The sequence below is a fragment of the Phyllosticta citriasiana genome (assembly GCF_038021145.1).
Source record: "Phyllosticta citriasiana strain CBS 120426 chromosome Unknown IWZ02scaffold_10, whole genome shotgun sequence".
NCBI lineage: Eukaryota > Fungi > Ascomycota > Dothideomycetes > Botryosphaeriales > Phyllostictaceae > Phyllosticta > Phyllosticta citriasiana.
The window spans coordinates 829,229-843,573 of record NW_027117287.1 but is presented as its reverse complement, the minus strand read 5'-3'; the positions used below and the strand labels follow the sequence as shown (position 1 = coordinate 843,573).

Genomic DNA, 14,345 nt, shown 5'->3' with positions numbered 1-14,345 from the left:
CTCTAGCTAAATAGGTAAACGACAAACAACAGGAACTCGCTGCCGACAACCTTAAAAAGACTCGCCAACGACACGCGCGCACCCCGACTCAAACGTCGCGTCACGGCATTATTGCGCAAAAAGGATCCTTTGGCCAGCCCTCCATCCTCTTTTGCTCTGGTATGTATAGTTCAGTCAGTCCATAACCCGTAGGTATATTTGTGATCCTTTGGATCTGACTGCCCCCGGAACCCACTCTGGCCACCCGCGAATTCCAACTGAGCTTGTATGAGAGGTAAGCCGCGTTTTTGACTTATAAAGGTCGGTTTGTGCTTAGTCGCGGACGTGACGGTGAAGGGACAGGTAGACGTCTTTGCATTGCGGTGGTATACGATTGAATTGTTTTGGCTCAGTGCTTTGCTAGTCCAAGCCCATCCACTCCTCGCTGCCGTCCGAATCCTCGCCGCCTGCACTCTCTACGCCGCTCATCTCATCTCCCTCTACAAGTCTCAAAACATCGTCGACGCCGTTCGTCTGTTTTGCGCCCACCGGCTGCGCTAACAGATAGTCAATAGCGTACACATTGTCGTCGACCAGCCGCGACACCTCCCTCTGCACCTTGGCCACGGCCCTTTGTACGGCTCGCAGCTCGGGCGCAAAGTCCCCCTGGCGCTCCTTGAGTACGCGGCCATGCTTGGTGAGCAGCGCTTCGATCCACCGCAGGTTGAATTCGAGGTGCGGCGACTCGTCCGCCTGAGCCGCGACGAAGCGCAGCAGGCGGCCGAGGTAGACTTGAGGGAGGTCCTTGACAACAAGGGGAATGTCTTCGACGGGAGTGCCGTAGTAGACGCGCGCGATCAGGCCACGCTCGTTGAGACGGAAGGCCATGGCCAGAGCGCGGAGGTAGTGGCCTTCCTTGAGCGCTTGCAGAGTCGTGTCGGGGGTGACCGTCACGTCCAAGTCGAATGGATCGAACTGGAGCGTGTTGTCTAGAGAGTAGATGAGGAGGCCTTCTGTGCTTGCAGCGCAGAATGCACGCCCCGTAGGAGAGAATGCGACAGCAGGCACGCGTACTTCTGGTCTGGTTCGCCGCACACTCATGTCACCACCGCGCTGGGCACCAGGAAGGGTGCGGTCGCCCGCAAGGCGATCTTCCAGGTCGGACGCATCTCCCGTCTCGTCGATGAGACCGCGAGGACCGCCCTCGGTGAGCAACTTGCTGTTAAGAAATTCTTGGGTGCCGTCCAGGGACAAATTGACACTGACGGTAAATTTCTTGAGGAGTACTCCAGACAGAACGTCATACAAGCAAATGTACTTGCTATTACCACCTGCAAGCACGCAAGTTCCATCCGCGCTGTACGCCACAGTCTGGAAGGCTTTGGTGCCGGCGACGTTGGCAGCGGTCCGCCGGTCAGTGATTTTTCGTCCACCTGACACGTCACGTCGGCCGTCAACCCCGCCAACTTGTGTTGCTTCCGAAACAGAGTAGAAGGAAAGTTGTCCATCAAGGGTAGAGACGGCAATCTGCTTCGAATCTGGCCGGAACGCGAGGTCGAGAACGTCCGATTGCAGCTGAATGGGCTCGCTTGTCTGTGTTCTTGCAAAGATGTCCCATATGCGCACTGTGTGGTCCCAGCTACCGCTGACGACATTGCCGCCGTTGGGCGCAAACGCAAGACTAGAGACAGGGGCTTCATGACCCGACAAAGTGTCCAGCAACTGGCCAGTCTGGACGGACCACACGTGAATATCGGGGTCATCGCGCGAGCCTGCGCAAACGACTTCGCCGCTGGGATCCACGGCGATGGAGGAGAAGGCGAGGCGTCTTGGGGCTGTGAAGGTGCGGAAATTTCGGTAACGGATGAGGTCCCAGGCTCTTACCGAGCCGTCGAGCGATGCGGTGAAGAGCACGTTGCCCCGTTTCGCAAACTCGCAGGCCGTTACGCCGCTGGTGTGTTCGGTAAAAGTAACGATGCAGAAACCAGAAGCAGTGTCCCACACTTTGATCTTGCCGTCGTCGGCGCAGGTTATTATCCTTTGACCATCTGGGGAGTAAACGATGGAATTCATAGAGTCAAAGTGTCCCTGCTGCTTGAGAATGTACGACTCGGACTGCCACTCCCAGACCAGAAGTTGGCCGAGCTTAGATGCGCCAAATGCCAACCATTCTCCGGTCTTGTTGATTGTGACGTAGTCAATGTCGTTTTGGGAAATGCTACTTTGATCAGCAGGTGGTCGCAACGCTGAAGTTGAATACTGACCTCAGGGTCTGGATGGTTGAGAATTCTGGCAGTTCGTGAATACCAAAAATACCGTTCGAAAATCCAACTACGAGTATGTTCGACTCAGCGTGGAACGCCGCGCATGTTACCGTCGCGTTGTTCTGCATGAAGAAATGCTTCTCAGCGATTCTCCACCGCTCAGTCCCTTCTGCCTCGTCTTCATCCACATCATTCCGGGGCAAGTACTCCCATCGGAAAAGCGCGCCGTCTTTGCTCACAGTGTACATCTGCATTCACATCAGCCCCGCCTGTGGTTGTATCCATCGCAACCAGACCAACCGTTTCTTGATTCTTTGAAAACCATGCGCCCACCACAGCCTGACGGTGCCCTGCCAAAGTTGTGGGGACAAAACCTTCCTCCGGGTCTAGGCTCCATATTCTTGCGGTCAAGTCTTTGGACGCGGTCAGGAAAAATCTAGAGTCGGACGACCACTCTATGCTCTGCACAATATCATAGTGGCCGGTGTAGACGCGATGCCTTACAAATGGCGCAAATTCTAGTTCGCCATCGTTGCCGGAGTCGGGGGTCGAGGGAGTGTGCCAGACTTCGACTTGTCTGCCAATGGCTGCGGCAAATTGACGACCGGACGGCGCAAAGACGAGGGATGACACGGGCGACTTGAAGGAAAAGTGGTAGAGGGCTATGCGCCGAGGGACATTGGAAAGAATGGCGCGGCCATCCTCGTCGACGGTGAGCAAGAGATTGCCCTGGGGATTTAATGCGATGCGGTGGATATTTCGGCGATGCGCAAAAGGAAGGGTGTAGGACTTGTTGCTTCGATTTGTCAGCCAGGAGAGGGAGCGAGGAATGCAGGAAGCGCTACTTGACGAGGTCGAAGAGAGTGACGCGATTGCCGACTGGCGACAGCAGACAGGTGCCGTCGGGGGTGAAGAGAAGGTTTCCTCTGCTGTATACGGTGCCCAGCAGATTGGAGAACTGGACGAGGGTCAGCAGGGAGAGTGGCAAGCAACTGTCAAGGAGGCATGCGCACCTTGAAGTCGGTCTTCATGGTGTGGTGGATAATTGGTGCATATCGATAGCGCAGGCCGTGAACTTTTTGCTGGAGTCGGCCATTTCTTGGCGCGCGGCGTTTGGGGGTCCCTGCTCTCCGCTAGGTCAAGGTCACCCACTCACACTGGCCGAAGGGGGAACTTCATCTTAGGGGCTGCTGCTGCTGCTACATCCCGACCTCCTCCTCCGTCTCGCACGCCCAACCCACCCGCACATCGCACGCGCGACTCTTCTCCAACTTCTTCCGCTCGCTCCCTCCATCTCTTGCTCATTTCAGCTTTCCCGCGCTGCTGCCCGTCGCTTGTGAGTCTCGCTGGCTCAGGGGTTTCTGCCCTCATTCGCTCACCTTCCCCAGCCATCCACTCTCGCCCACCTTCAGGCGTCGTGCCTTAGAACCGTCCAAATGTCCGAATCCGCGTCCCCGATTGGCATTGCCAATGTAAGTGTCTTCCTGCATGCCATGCGCGCCTGGTGTTGACCTTGTTCACAGCTCCCCAACCAACGGTACTTGACACTCCACCCTCTCGTCGCGGATTGACCCTGACCTATTCACAGCCACAAGATCGTCGCTAAGCGTGGTGCGGCTTTCACGATTATGGTGAGCTGATACGAGCGCCATTGACCGTCGTGTTGGTGTTGACTGTCTACAGGTTGCTGGCGAGTCTGGCTGCGGAAAGACGACCTTCATCAACACCCTCTTCTCGACCACGATTAAGAACTACGCCGACCACAAGCGCCGCCACGCCAAGCAGGTAGACAAGACGGTCGAGATCGAAATCACAAAGGCCGAGTTGGAGGAGAAGTTCTTCAAGGGTCAGTCCGACCACATCCGCCCGCCGGCGTTAACTCACGTCTTACAGTCCGCCTCACCGTCATCGACACTCCTGGATTTGGAGACTACGTCAACAACCGCGACTCGTGGCAGCCCATCATCGAATTCCTCGATGACCAGCACGAGTCTTACATGCTGCAAGAGCAGCAGCCCAAGCGCACGGACAAGATTGACCTTCGCGTCCACGCCTGCTTGTACTTCATCCGTCCTACCGGTCACACCTTGAAGCCTCTGGACATTGAGGTCATGAAGCGCCTCTCATCGCGCGTCAACCTCATTCCTGTCGTTGCCAAGGCTGACACGCTGAGCCCCATGGACTTGGCCAAGTTCAAGCAAAGGGTTGGTTCACCCCTTGGTTGGGAGCAAACCATTCACTAACACGACGGCAGATCCGCAACGTTATCGAGGCCCAAGGAATCAAGATTTACCAGCCCCCGCTCGAGGAGGACGACGAGGCCGGTCTCCAGCATGCGCGTAGCCTGATTGCTGCCATGCCCTTCTCCGTCATTGGTTCCGAGAAGGACGTCCAGACCAACGACGGCCGCACTGTCAAGGGTCGCCAGTACGCCTGGGGTGTTGCCGAGGTTGAGAATGAGGAGCATTGCGACTTCAAGAAGCTCCGCGCCATCCTAATCCGCACCCACATGCTCGATCTTATTCACACCACCGAGGAGACGCACTACGAGGCCTACAGGGCGCAGCAAATGGAAACTCGGAAGTTTGGCGAAGCCCGGCCAAGGAAGCTGGACAACCCCAAGTTCAAGGAAGAGGAAGAGGCACTCCGCAAGCGCTTCACGGAGCAGGTCAAGGTCGAGGAGCAGCGTTTCCGCCAGTGGGAGCAGAAGCTCATTGCCGAGCGCGACCGTCTCAACAAGGATCTGGAACAGAGCCACGCCGTCATCAAGCAGCTCGAGGCCGAGGTCGAACAGCTGCAAGGCAGCATCACCCGCTCTGGTCGTCGTTGACCCGTTTCGCCGGCATAGGTTTTTCATTTCTTCTGATACCTCTCGTTTTCAGGCCTTTTTCTTAAGTTTGTAATGCCAATCACCGAGCCTCAGACCTGGAAAATGGCTGTCGGGTTTGGTGGGACTGCGGGCCCTTTTCCTTCTCATCTTGTTCTTGTTGCTGCAGTGGTTGGTGCGGGTTCAATTGCTTTCTAGGATTGATTTGCTGGTGCAGGGGAGCATAAAATCGGGGAGGCATCAATTAATATGATAACTTCGCCTGGGCTGTAGATTTATCAAACTTGATTCGTTCAATGGATTGCCATGCAGTGGTCTACCAAAGGGTGCTGCTCGGAGCTTCGGGAGGCGCTAGCGACAAGGTGGTGAATCAGCTTAGGTTAGCTCGCGCCGACCACCACTATCAACTTCAACCCTTCAACCTTCAATTCTAGGACAACGCGATATGATATGACGGCGCCGTTTCCCACCCAGCAGATTGCAAGCCTCTCTGGCCACAATGGTAATTCTTCACCAAGCCCGTAGTTTGATCTCAAATCAGTAATCGATGCAGTAGTTATGACAATCTCACAGGCCCCGTCCACGCCTTGACCTACAGCGCCGGTCTTGGACAATATGTACGCCTCCCCCAACCATTCTGTCCCTTCCCATCGGTCGACCCAGACAGACGTCTTACGCAGCCGCGGGCAACAATAGATTCTCACGGGCTCGTCGGACCGCACGATCCGGCTCTTCAACGCGACCAAGGTGTCGCTGGTGCAGTCGTACACGGGCCACGGCTACGAGGTGCTCGACATCGCCGTGACGGAGGACAATGCGCGCTTCGCCAGCTGCGGCGGCGACAAGAGCGTCTTCGTGTGGGACGTGGCGACGGCCAAGACGCTGCGCAGGTTGGCCGGGCACGTCGGCCGCGTCAACGGCGTCGCGTGGGCGGCGGCCGGCGATGTTTTGGTGAGCGGTATGTATGTCTGTTCGTCCGAACCATTATCCATCCATCCATCCCTTTGTGGCTTTCTGTGCGGGACCGTCGCGTCACGGCGGCGGCCTGGGCGAATGAATTTATCGGGGAAACTGGATGTGTGCTGATGTGAGGCTTTGTCGTGCATGTCCAGGTAGCTTCGACGCGACGGTCAAGCTCTGGGATCTCAAGTCGCAAAGCACGAAACCGCTCATGACGCTCGACGAGGCGCGCGACGGCGTGTCGAGCGTCGCGGCCGTCGAGCATCAGATTTTCGCCGGCAGCGTCGACGGGCGCGTCCGCACGTACGACATTCGCATGGGCATGGTGTACGAGGATGTCGTTGGACGTGAGTTCTGTTCCCCCCCCCTTTTTTTCTGCGAAGCGCCATTCTAACAAGACCACATGGACAGATTCCGTCACGTCCATCACGCCAACCAAGATCGCCGATTCGGTCCTCGTCAGCTCGCTCGACTCGACGCTGCGCCTCATGGATTTGGCAAATGGCAAGCTGCTGCAGGCTTTCAAGTCGCCTGATGTACGTTTTGTTTCCATTCACCGCATCTTGGCTCCCTCTCCGACCAAACACACACGCTCTCTCTTTCTCTCTCTCTCTCTCTCTCTCTCCCTCCCTCCTTCTCCCCTCTGTTGTCACGCATGAGATCTCAACCTGACGTGTCCACACGCGCACAGTACACCAACACCGCCTACCGCATCCGCTCGACCCTCGCAAACAAGGACGCCACGGCGCTGTCCGGCTGCGAAGACGGCGCCATTGTCGCGTGGGACGTGGTCAGCGGCGAGGTGATGCACACGCTGCGGCAACAACAGCAGCAGCAGCCACAAAATGCTGCCGCCGCCTCCACTGGCAAGAAGAATGTTGTCAGCGCTGTGGCGTGGTGTCCGGGCCGGCGCAAGGAGTTTGCGAGCGCTGGCGGCAATGGCGAGGTTGTGTTGTGGGGGTTACCGGGGGAGTAAGTAGATGCGATTGGATGGGCCAGCAACAGTAGCAAGCGAGCAATTAGATGGATTGGTGGGAGAAGTATTTGTCCTTGGAAGGAGACGATGGCAGAAGGAAGCCTCGCTAGAAACTTGACTTCGGAATCAGGCATCCCGTAAGCCAGAGTATTCAAGAGCCATCCATACATATATTACGGTGAATGGAAATACATATTCCGCGCACCATTGCCGATACAGTGACTTGAGACGCGGCACTATGCCTTCGTGCATGTGGACTTTGGTACTCACATACCTCCATGCAGATTCCCACCCCCTTTTTCCGTTTTTCCCTAGCCAACCGAGAGTGAGAAGTAATGGCAGAAGAAGAAGAAGAGTAGCGGTAACTGCGACTGCGGCAGACAAGAATAGCGGGGAGAACATGTGAAGAAAAGCGAAAGGAAAAGAAAGAAAGAAAAAAAAGAAAAGAAAAGGGATTGAAGCAGCTTCTACAGGGGAAAAAAGGAGAAAAAGAAGAAGGAGAAGAAGAAGAAGAAGAATACAAGGAAACGTGCTAAGAGCGGCTTGTCCTGTCCTGTCCTGTCCGTTGCGTTGTTTTTGGTTTGCATTGTTTTTCTGGTGGCTCCTCAGTCCCGCACGTTCTCGACTGACTGACTGACTGACTGTTCCTTGGACCCATGCTCAGGAATCTTGGCCTCTCTTCTTCTTGATGCTGGAGGTCCCCGAATGCTTCCTCCACGTGCTTCTCCAAAAAGAAAGATCCTCCCAAATCCAGGGTGCTGTGCATGTGCTGCTGCTGCTGCTGCTCAACAGGCGTTGGCGACAGGCCTCATCGCACATGCATGCTCAAGCTGCCTCCCAATAACCCAACAAAACCGCGACAAGAGACAATTTCGTGATGATCCAATTCATCTTAGATGAATCCATTGCCAGGCGGGCCGGCCTCACTGCTGCTGCTGCTACTGCCATTGCAACCGCCTCTCAGCGCCTCCATGGCCCGGCCCAGCTCCGCCTCGGCAACCATGACGGTCCCGGCCCGCGCGGTGCTCAAGTAGCTCATCTCGACGGCGTCCGGGAGGAGCAGGTCTACGCCGTCGGCAAGGCCGCCAAAAGCGGAACCGCTGGCCGCTCCTGCACCCCATCCAGCGCCGACCCCACTACGTCCGCGCAGAGAAGGCGAGGTTGTGCCGCCGACGAGGCGGCCGGCCACGCCGCACACGATGCCCGTGCTCTCGAGGGGCAGGTCGCGCAGGTCGAGCGTGATGGGGACGAGGACGTCCTCCTTGGAGCCCAGCAGCACGGCGGGCGAAAAGTTGTGCAGCAGCCGCTTCTCCAGGAGCACCGACGCAGGCTCCGTGTCCGTCAAGGTCAGCGACAGGAAGGTCGGGTGCGGCGCCGTGATGAGGCTCTTGACAAGCCCCAGATGCAGCAGGTCTTCTGGCCGCGGCGCTGCCGTCGTCTCCCCGCCGTTGGCGCCGTTTGCGTGGTGCCCGTTGGACGACAGGAACAGCGAACCGCTCAGCGGCCGCGTCGCCGTCGACCCGGTGCTCGTGTCCTTGCTGCCGGCGCACTGGACGAGCCGGATCGACGGGTCCACGGCGAAGACGATGTTGCGTCGCTTGAGCAGCGCAAATGTGCGCGTCTCGAGCTCGTTGATGGTCGTTGGGGGCGGCGTCCCTGGCGTCGATGGCACGTCGAACGACGAAACAGACGAACGGTTGTGCGAGCTCGCGGCCGCTGCGGCCGTTGGATTAACGTAGGATGACGTCGTGTCTTCAAAGGCGAATCCGCGGTCTTCGAGCGCCTTGACAACCTGCTCGCGTGCCCGCAGCGGTACGAGTATGTAGTCGGAGAAGTAGGTCGTGATGAAGAAGATTGAGCTTCGGCGCTTGTCAGAATTTGGTTTTCAAGCATGGTGGCAGGGATGCGCTTGGTAAGACGAAAAGTGAACTTACATGCCGGCCATGGCAAGCGGGCTCGTCAATTCTAGTACACGCTGTCCCGCGTCGAGGCCTTCGCCATCGACTTGCATCACAATGTAGTCTTCATGCGTGATTGACACCTGATCCCGATTTGCAGGATCCAAGTGGTCCCGGACGGAGGTAAAAAGGTCGCCGGCCAATTCCCTGGAGCACGCGATGGAGCATTCGATGGGCGTGATTGATATGTTGGTGAAGGGGTGCTCGTACGCCCAGGACTTTCTCGGGCGGGCAGAACCATTGCTCCCGGCGCTGCTGGGCCTGCTAGCGGGAAGCAGCAGGCGCAGGATTGGCTGCAGGAAATTAGAGTAGAGGTGCAGCGGGATGTGAATCAGGGCGAGCTGAGTATCCTGCCACAGCAGCACCATGTCAGCGGCAGTCAGATTCTTGTAGCAGGCAGGCAGAAGAAAAGAAAAAAAGGGGACAAGAACGGATTGGTGGTAGGTGAACACAGGCACGACGTGAGGCCGATTATATAAGAGGGCGCGCAACTTTTACGCGACGCCACACGGCGAGTGATAGCGGTATCAATGCAAGACAAGTGCCCCTTCCAGACGGCGCACAAGGTAACGAGAAAGAAAAAATTGATATCTATAAAAAGCGGAAACGCACTCACAAGGAACTGGATGTGGGCGTTCAGAAGCGTCATGGACGCTTCCATGGCTCGGGCAGGGTCGACGAGGACGAGGACCCCACAACCGAGGGCCACTCACCCGATAAGACGGGCCCAGAATAGGTGGAAAGGGCCACGAGAGGGAGATAAAGGATGGATCTCACCACGGATGTGAGAAAGGTAGATTTTGCAGAGCTTGCCTGAACGGGACAGGGCAAAAGTGCCGCGGCTGGATTGAGCTACGTGCAGTTACGTCGTCTTGCTCCTGAAAAAGGTCGTCGCCAAAAGCAAGGCTCTGCGCGTCGCCGTCGCCGAGGAGGGATTTTTTTCTTTCGGATATTAATTATTTTTGTTTTTTTTTTCTTTCTTTCTTTCTTTCTCTCACTCAATCAGGTGTGTGACTCAGCGGTTGATGTGCTCTTGTCCGACGGGCCAGTGGGAGGTATCGTTCTTGAAGTTCATACCCAGATGCAGCCCCGATTGGGATTGATTCAAGGCGCAAAGGGCTGGAAGTCAGAGAGGGAGAGGGAGGGTGGCACGGTGGTGAGACTTTTGAGTTGAGGGCGGAGGATGAGGTGCGAATAAAGGGCAGGGCGGGCCGTGGGGTCAATGGACTTGGCAAGGAGGTTGAGAGAGGAAAGATACGAAACAGGAACTTTTTGTTCAAGGTCAATCAATTCCCGGCTTGCCTGGTCTGCCGTGTCCGTACCTGAGCAGCCGAATCTAAGCGCAGAGGAGCCGCTCGATTGCGGTCAGGTCGGTCGGGTTGGGTCAGCTTATCAGCCAGCGGCGGACACGGCGGCTGGGCAGAATAAATAAATGGCAATCCGATGGCAACAACAAATCCACAATGACTGACCACAGAGTTGGTGAGATGGCAGAGACGGACCCTGATGATCCGCAGGCTCCCGGCTCATTGGCCCGTCCAACACCACGCCCATCCCATCTCGTCGTCCTTCTCCTCACTCTCCCCTCCCCTCCCCTCACCACCGCACCGCGTGGGGGTCAGTCATCGTGACCACCCCAGCCGCGCCATTCATTTCCGCCTCTCTCTCTCTCTCTCTCTCTCTCTCGCGTGGAATCGCGACACATCCCGCCAAGCTGCTGACCACCACTACTGGCACCTCGAGAACCTGCATAGCGACACTGCTATAGCTTCGGCAACCTGCAGCTACTTACCCACCATCTCCGACCCTCCCTCCCTGCCTGCCAAATTTTGTGCCACACACCAATTGCACTTCACGCGTGCGGGGATTCCTTTCTGTGCACATGTCCTCCTGCCTAATACTTCTGAAGCCTCCTCGTCACCCTGCTTTGCGGATACCCGCATGCTCCACGAGGTCGTCTTCCTTTGCGAGTGCCGCAAAGGCCCTCAATGCCAATTTTAGCTCACAACCCATTCAATTTTATGGCGCATGCCTCGCTCTCAATTTTCAGGCCAAATACTTCGCAAGACCAAGGGTTGGAAACGCGCCGCACCGGCCGTCACTGCAGGGCCCGGCCCGAACTGTCCGACTTGCTGCATCCGAACGAGTCAAGCCGACACGCGTCTATACACCTGGACCTGCTCGGGTTTCCAGCCGTCGCAAACGACCATACTCACATGCACCTTTGGTCTGGAAATTGCATGCCACTTGAGCGCGTCGACAAAGCTGAGGTGACATCAGCCAGGGAGCCAACGCCCCAAAGTGGCGACATGCGCATCCGTCTGCTGTCCATAACCTCAAGACGAAAAAGTAAGCAAGGGCAAGACGGCAGTATCACCAGAGTGACACGCAACGGCTTTCGGAATAGGTGATTTCTCATGCGCTTATACTCGCTTCAGGTATCTACAACTCGCAAAAAGTGACGCTCCGGTAATCCTTGGCCAATTCAGGACGGTGGCAATCCATCCCAACAACGGTCAGCTGAACACTGCCTGATCGTGGGATCAATTCCCATCAACTGCCAACCTAAGCCTTGCTCGAACCGGCCTGCAAGAGCTTCTCTGCCGCCTTCTCCGCCACCGCCACAATCAACGCGCTTGGATTTGTGCTGCCAATGTTTGGGAAAATGGATGCATCCACGACGTACAAATTGTCCGTCCCATATACCTTGGTGTCGGTGTCAACCACCGACGTGCCGTTCTGCAAGCCCGAATCAGTGCCCATCTTGGCTGTTCCGACCCAATGATTGGCCGTGCGCTTCGACGATGTCACTGCGGCACTGTTGACAAAGGCTTCAGCAGTGGTGTTGGCAGCTGGCGAGATCCACGTGATGCCTGGGTCCTTCTTCATCGCCGCCAGGAGGTTCTCGACGCCCTGAATCACGGCTGCCTTGTCTTCGTCTGTGCGCAGCCACGGCTTGGTGCTGACAGTCATGCTCAGCCCGCTGTCGATTGTCAAAACGCCGCGGGAAGTTGTGCCCCGGCCTAGATACTGCGAAACTGTGAATGCATTTCTGGTCGAGCCCTCGATATGCGTCGTCCACTGGATTTGGCGAGTGACGCCGTCGGAGCCAGTAATCTCATCCCACGCAATGGGTCCAATGTTTGGGGATGCCTGAGCAAGCATACCAGTCCGCCCATTGAGATACGAGGACTTGTCCGCCGCGACTGGAGCCTCCCAGCATCCGTTCCAGTTGTACTGCGTGACGTTCTTGTGAGAAAACACCAGGTCCGTGTTCACGTGGTCATTGAGATTTTGTCCGACTGGCAGCTTGATCCACTGGTCCTGGCTGATCATGGTGGCGCCGTCGGTCTCGCTGCCGTTGACAACCTGGAGCTGCGTCTCGGGCCCGATGCCGCTGCGGAACAGAATCTTGGGGGTTCCAAAGGCACCTGCAGACAAGATGACCCGGCCCGAGCTGGGCGTGACGTTAATGGTCCCGCACAAGCCGCCAGAGCCGTTCGATTCGACCTCGACGCCGGTCACGCGTCCACCCTTGCGGACCACGCGCCGGACCGAAGTGTTCAAAACCATGTTGAAGTTTTTGCGCGCGTTGGCGCTTACCAGGTAGGTGGCCATGGGCCCGCCACGCTCACCATGAGAAAATGCATAGGGAGTCAAGGAAAAGGAGTGATTCTTGTTGTTCGGCACATCATTGGCCTCGACCTGCTTCCAGCCTCCGGCCGCCAGAGCACCCTGGACGACTTGGAATCCCTGTTGGTCGTGGAGCTTGCCATCCATGGAGGTGGCGTACGAACTGGGGATGCGCTCAAAGACGCGATCGACGGCCGCCGACATGTCTGCCGCCTTCCATCCCGTGGGGAAGTTGGTGTTCCAGTCGGCGTCGGGAGCTTTCCACCACAGCGCCGAGTTGATGGCTGTGCCACCGCCCAGGACACACCCGGCCATCTGGTCAAAGTCGGTGCAAGCAATGTTGGCCGAGTCGCTCCAGATGCTGTTGATGAGACCGGGCACGTCAAAGCGTGTGAGGTTCGTTCCAGACAGCCAGGATGGCCGCCAGTTGTCGTATGGGTCAGAGCTGTTGCTGCTGCTGCTGTTGCTGCCACTGTTCACCCAGCGGCCGGAAGATGGCGGCCCGCGCTCAATCAAGAGCACGCTCTTGCCAGATTCGGAAAGCTTGTCAGCGAGCGGGATTCCCGCAGCGCCCGCACCCACGACAACATAATCGTAGGTGGTGTTGGGAGCATTCGTTGCCGAACACGCCGCAGTTGCGGTTGACGACGCCGCCTGGCTCTGAGTCGCGGTAGGCGCGGAAGTTGCCTTGGACGCCCACTTGGTATAATCAGCGTTCCTGGCGCTGGCGACGGGGAGGCCAAACTGGCCCATGCCATTGTTATGCTGCTGGATTGTACCACTGTCGTCCGTGACCGGCGACGGATTGTCGACGCTCTGCGCCCAGCCAATGACCTCGCTCTGGCCGGTCGGTGGCTGCGAGCCAGTGCTGCCGTCTTGATCCCAGAACCAGCACCACTGACAGCGGTAGATCAGCTCAAAGTTGGTGTCGTTGATTTTGTGCGAGATGGGGCTGAGCGTGGCATTGCCCGTGTACGCCTTGGGCTCGGTATACCCCGTTGCGTACCGGAACGACGTGCGAACAGTGTCGTCGCCGTCGGCCCACGCAATCAGCAGCAAAGACGAAGTCATGCCCCCGGCATGGCTCAATCCGCTCCATCCCGCTCCCTTGATCCGCGAGCCCACGAGTCGTCCGATGTATTCGTCGTTGCTACCCGCGTTGGCCTTGTCCGGCAACGCGAGTCCGAACTCGAACCCGCCGGCGGTGTTGGTCGTCGCCACGCTCATCTGCCAGAACTTGATGCCTGTCGACTCATCCGTATAGGCATAGCCCTCTGTTGCGGCAGAAGCGAGCGGCGCTGAAGCCAGAGAGAGGCAGGAGAGGAGCGCCGTGGCGAGTTTCATGGTTGCTAACTGGTAGACAGAAACTGGTCGAAATATGTAGAAAGGTAAGATGAAGGCGACCCGGCACCTGGTGTTTCTTTCTTTGGGAAAAGAGCGACGACCTAACGAAGGTGAAGAAATGGAAGTGAGGAGAGAAGGGACTGAATGAAGAGCTACTGCTGCCAACGTATAACGACAACAGCAGCGAAGCAAGAATGAAGGCAAGGACCGTGAAAAGAAGGCGACGAAAGAAAGAAAGAAGAAGAAGAAGGACACAAACCCTGCTTTTGTGGTCTCGACGCGCACCTACTCAGGTCTTGTCGTGGCCTTGTCTCGTCTCTTCTCGTCCGGCCGTCGTCGCTTACGACCACCACTGCCACTGCCCAGATACACAACTCTCCACCGCCAACCCTATGCGCTCGCAA

The 14,345-nt window shown here is 57.1% G+C and overlaps 5 protein-coding genes across 5 annotated transcripts; 2 read left to right on the top strand and 3 right to left on the bottom strand.

Moving 5' to 3' along the window:
* Window positions 1-148: 148 nt before the first annotated feature.
* IWZ02DRAFT_39529 (periodic tryptophan protein-like protein 2) lies at window positions 149-3,350 on the bottom strand. Its single transcript, XM_066765580.1, has 5 exons — window positions 3,257-3,350; window positions 3,089-3,201; window positions 2,544-3,039; window positions 2,244-2,491; window positions 149-2,197 (listed from the first exon to the last, which is right to left on the bottom strand). Exons 1-5 carry the CDS (start codon window positions 3,272-3,274, stop codon window positions 400-402), a joined length of 2,673 nt encoding a protein of 890 aa, XP_066620839.1. The 5' UTR covers window positions 3,275-3,350; the 3' UTR covers window positions 149-399.
* A 51-nt stretch (window positions 3,351-3,401) lies between these two features.
* IWZ02DRAFT_457331 (cdc12 like protein) lies at window positions 3,402-5,340 on the top strand. Its single transcript, XM_066767934.1, has 7 exons — window positions 3,402-3,579; window positions 3,632-3,715; window positions 3,767-3,780; window positions 3,832-3,874; window positions 3,927-4,089; window positions 4,137-4,447; window positions 4,498-5,340. The coding sequence occupies exons 2-7, from the start codon at window positions 3,680-3,682 to the stop codon at window positions 5,071-5,073; spliced, it is 1,143 nt and encodes a 380-aa protein (XP_066620838.1). The 5' UTR covers window positions 3,402-3,579; window positions 3,632-3,679; the 3' UTR covers window positions 5,074-5,340.
* A 76-nt stretch (window positions 5,341-5,416) lies between these two features.
* On the top strand, window positions 5,417-7,445 carry IWZ02DRAFT_39088 (mitogen-activated protein kinase organizer 1). The gene is made up of 6 exons (XM_066765563.1): window positions 5,417-5,572; window positions 5,644-5,687; window positions 5,767-6,028; window positions 6,183-6,377; window positions 6,442-6,566; window positions 6,722-7,445. The coding sequence occupies exons 1-6, from the start codon at window positions 5,521-5,523 to the stop codon at window positions 7,004-7,006; spliced, it is 963 nt and encodes a 320-aa protein (XP_066620837.1). The 5' UTR covers window positions 5,417-5,520; the 3' UTR covers window positions 7,007-7,445.
* A 453-nt stretch (window positions 7,446-7,898) lies between these two features.
* IWZ02DRAFT_423372 (ACT domain-containing protein) lies at window positions 7,899-9,667 on the bottom strand (the record flags this gene model as incomplete). The annotated part of the gene is made up of 5 exons (XM_066765871.1): window positions 9,581-9,667; window positions 8,941-9,314; window positions 8,501-8,865; window positions 8,144-8,422; window positions 7,899-8,071 (listed from the first exon to the last, which is right to left on the bottom strand). The coding sequence occupies exons 1-5, from the start codon at window positions 9,623-9,625 to the stop codon at window positions 7,899-7,901; spliced, it is 1,236 nt and encodes a 411-aa protein (XP_066620836.1). The 5' UTR covers window positions 9,626-9,667.
* A 1,862-nt stretch (window positions 9,668-11,529) lies between these two features.
* On the bottom strand, window positions 11,530-13,941 carry IWZ02DRAFT_381922 (cellobiose dehydrogenase; the record flags this gene model as incomplete). Its single annotated transcript, XM_066765197.1, has 1 exon — window positions 11,530-13,941. The coding sequence occupies one exon, from the start codon at window positions 13,939-13,941 to the stop codon at window positions 11,530-11,532; it is 2,412 nt and encodes an 803-aa protein (XP_066620835.1).
* Between the last annotated feature and the right edge of the window lie 404 nt (window positions 13,942-14,345).

Excerpts from the sequence above, each read along its gene's own strand:
- IWZ02DRAFT_457331 (XM_066767934.1), top strand. The coding sequence starts at position 3,680 with ATGTCCGAATCCGCGTCCCCGATTGGCATTGCCAAT. Across the intron at positions 4,090-4,136 it reads GGAGGAGAAGTTCTTCAAGG|TCCGCCTCACCGTCATCGAC; the intron begins GTCAGTCCGACC and ends CACGTCTTACAG. Across the intron at positions 4,448-4,497 it reads TGGCCAAGTTCAAGCAAAGG|ATCCGCAACGTTATCGAGGC; the intron begins GTTGGTTCACCC and ends ACACGACGGCAG.
- IWZ02DRAFT_39529 (XM_066765580.1), bottom strand. Across the intron at positions 3,040-3,088 it reads ACTCTCTTCGACCTCGTCAA|CAACAAGTCCTACACCCTTC; the intron begins GTAGCGCTTCCT and ends GACAAATCGAAG. Across the intron at positions 2,492-2,543 it reads TTTCAAAGAATCAAGAAACG|ATGTACACTGTGAGCAAAGA; the intron begins GTTGGTCTGGTT and ends ATGTGAATGCAG.
- IWZ02DRAFT_39088 (XM_066765563.1), top strand. The coding sequence starts at position 5,521 with ATGACGGCGCCGTTTCCCACCCAGCAGATTGCAAGCCTCTCTGGCCAC. Across the intron at positions 5,573-5,643 it reads AAGCCTCTCTGGCCACAATG|GCCCCGTCCACGCCTTGACC; the intron begins GTAATTCTTCAC and ends ACAATCTCACAG. Across the intron at positions 5,688-5,766 it reads GCGCCGGTCTTGGACAATAT|ATTCTCACGGGCTCGTCGGA; the intron begins GTACGCCTCCCC and ends GGGCAACAATAG.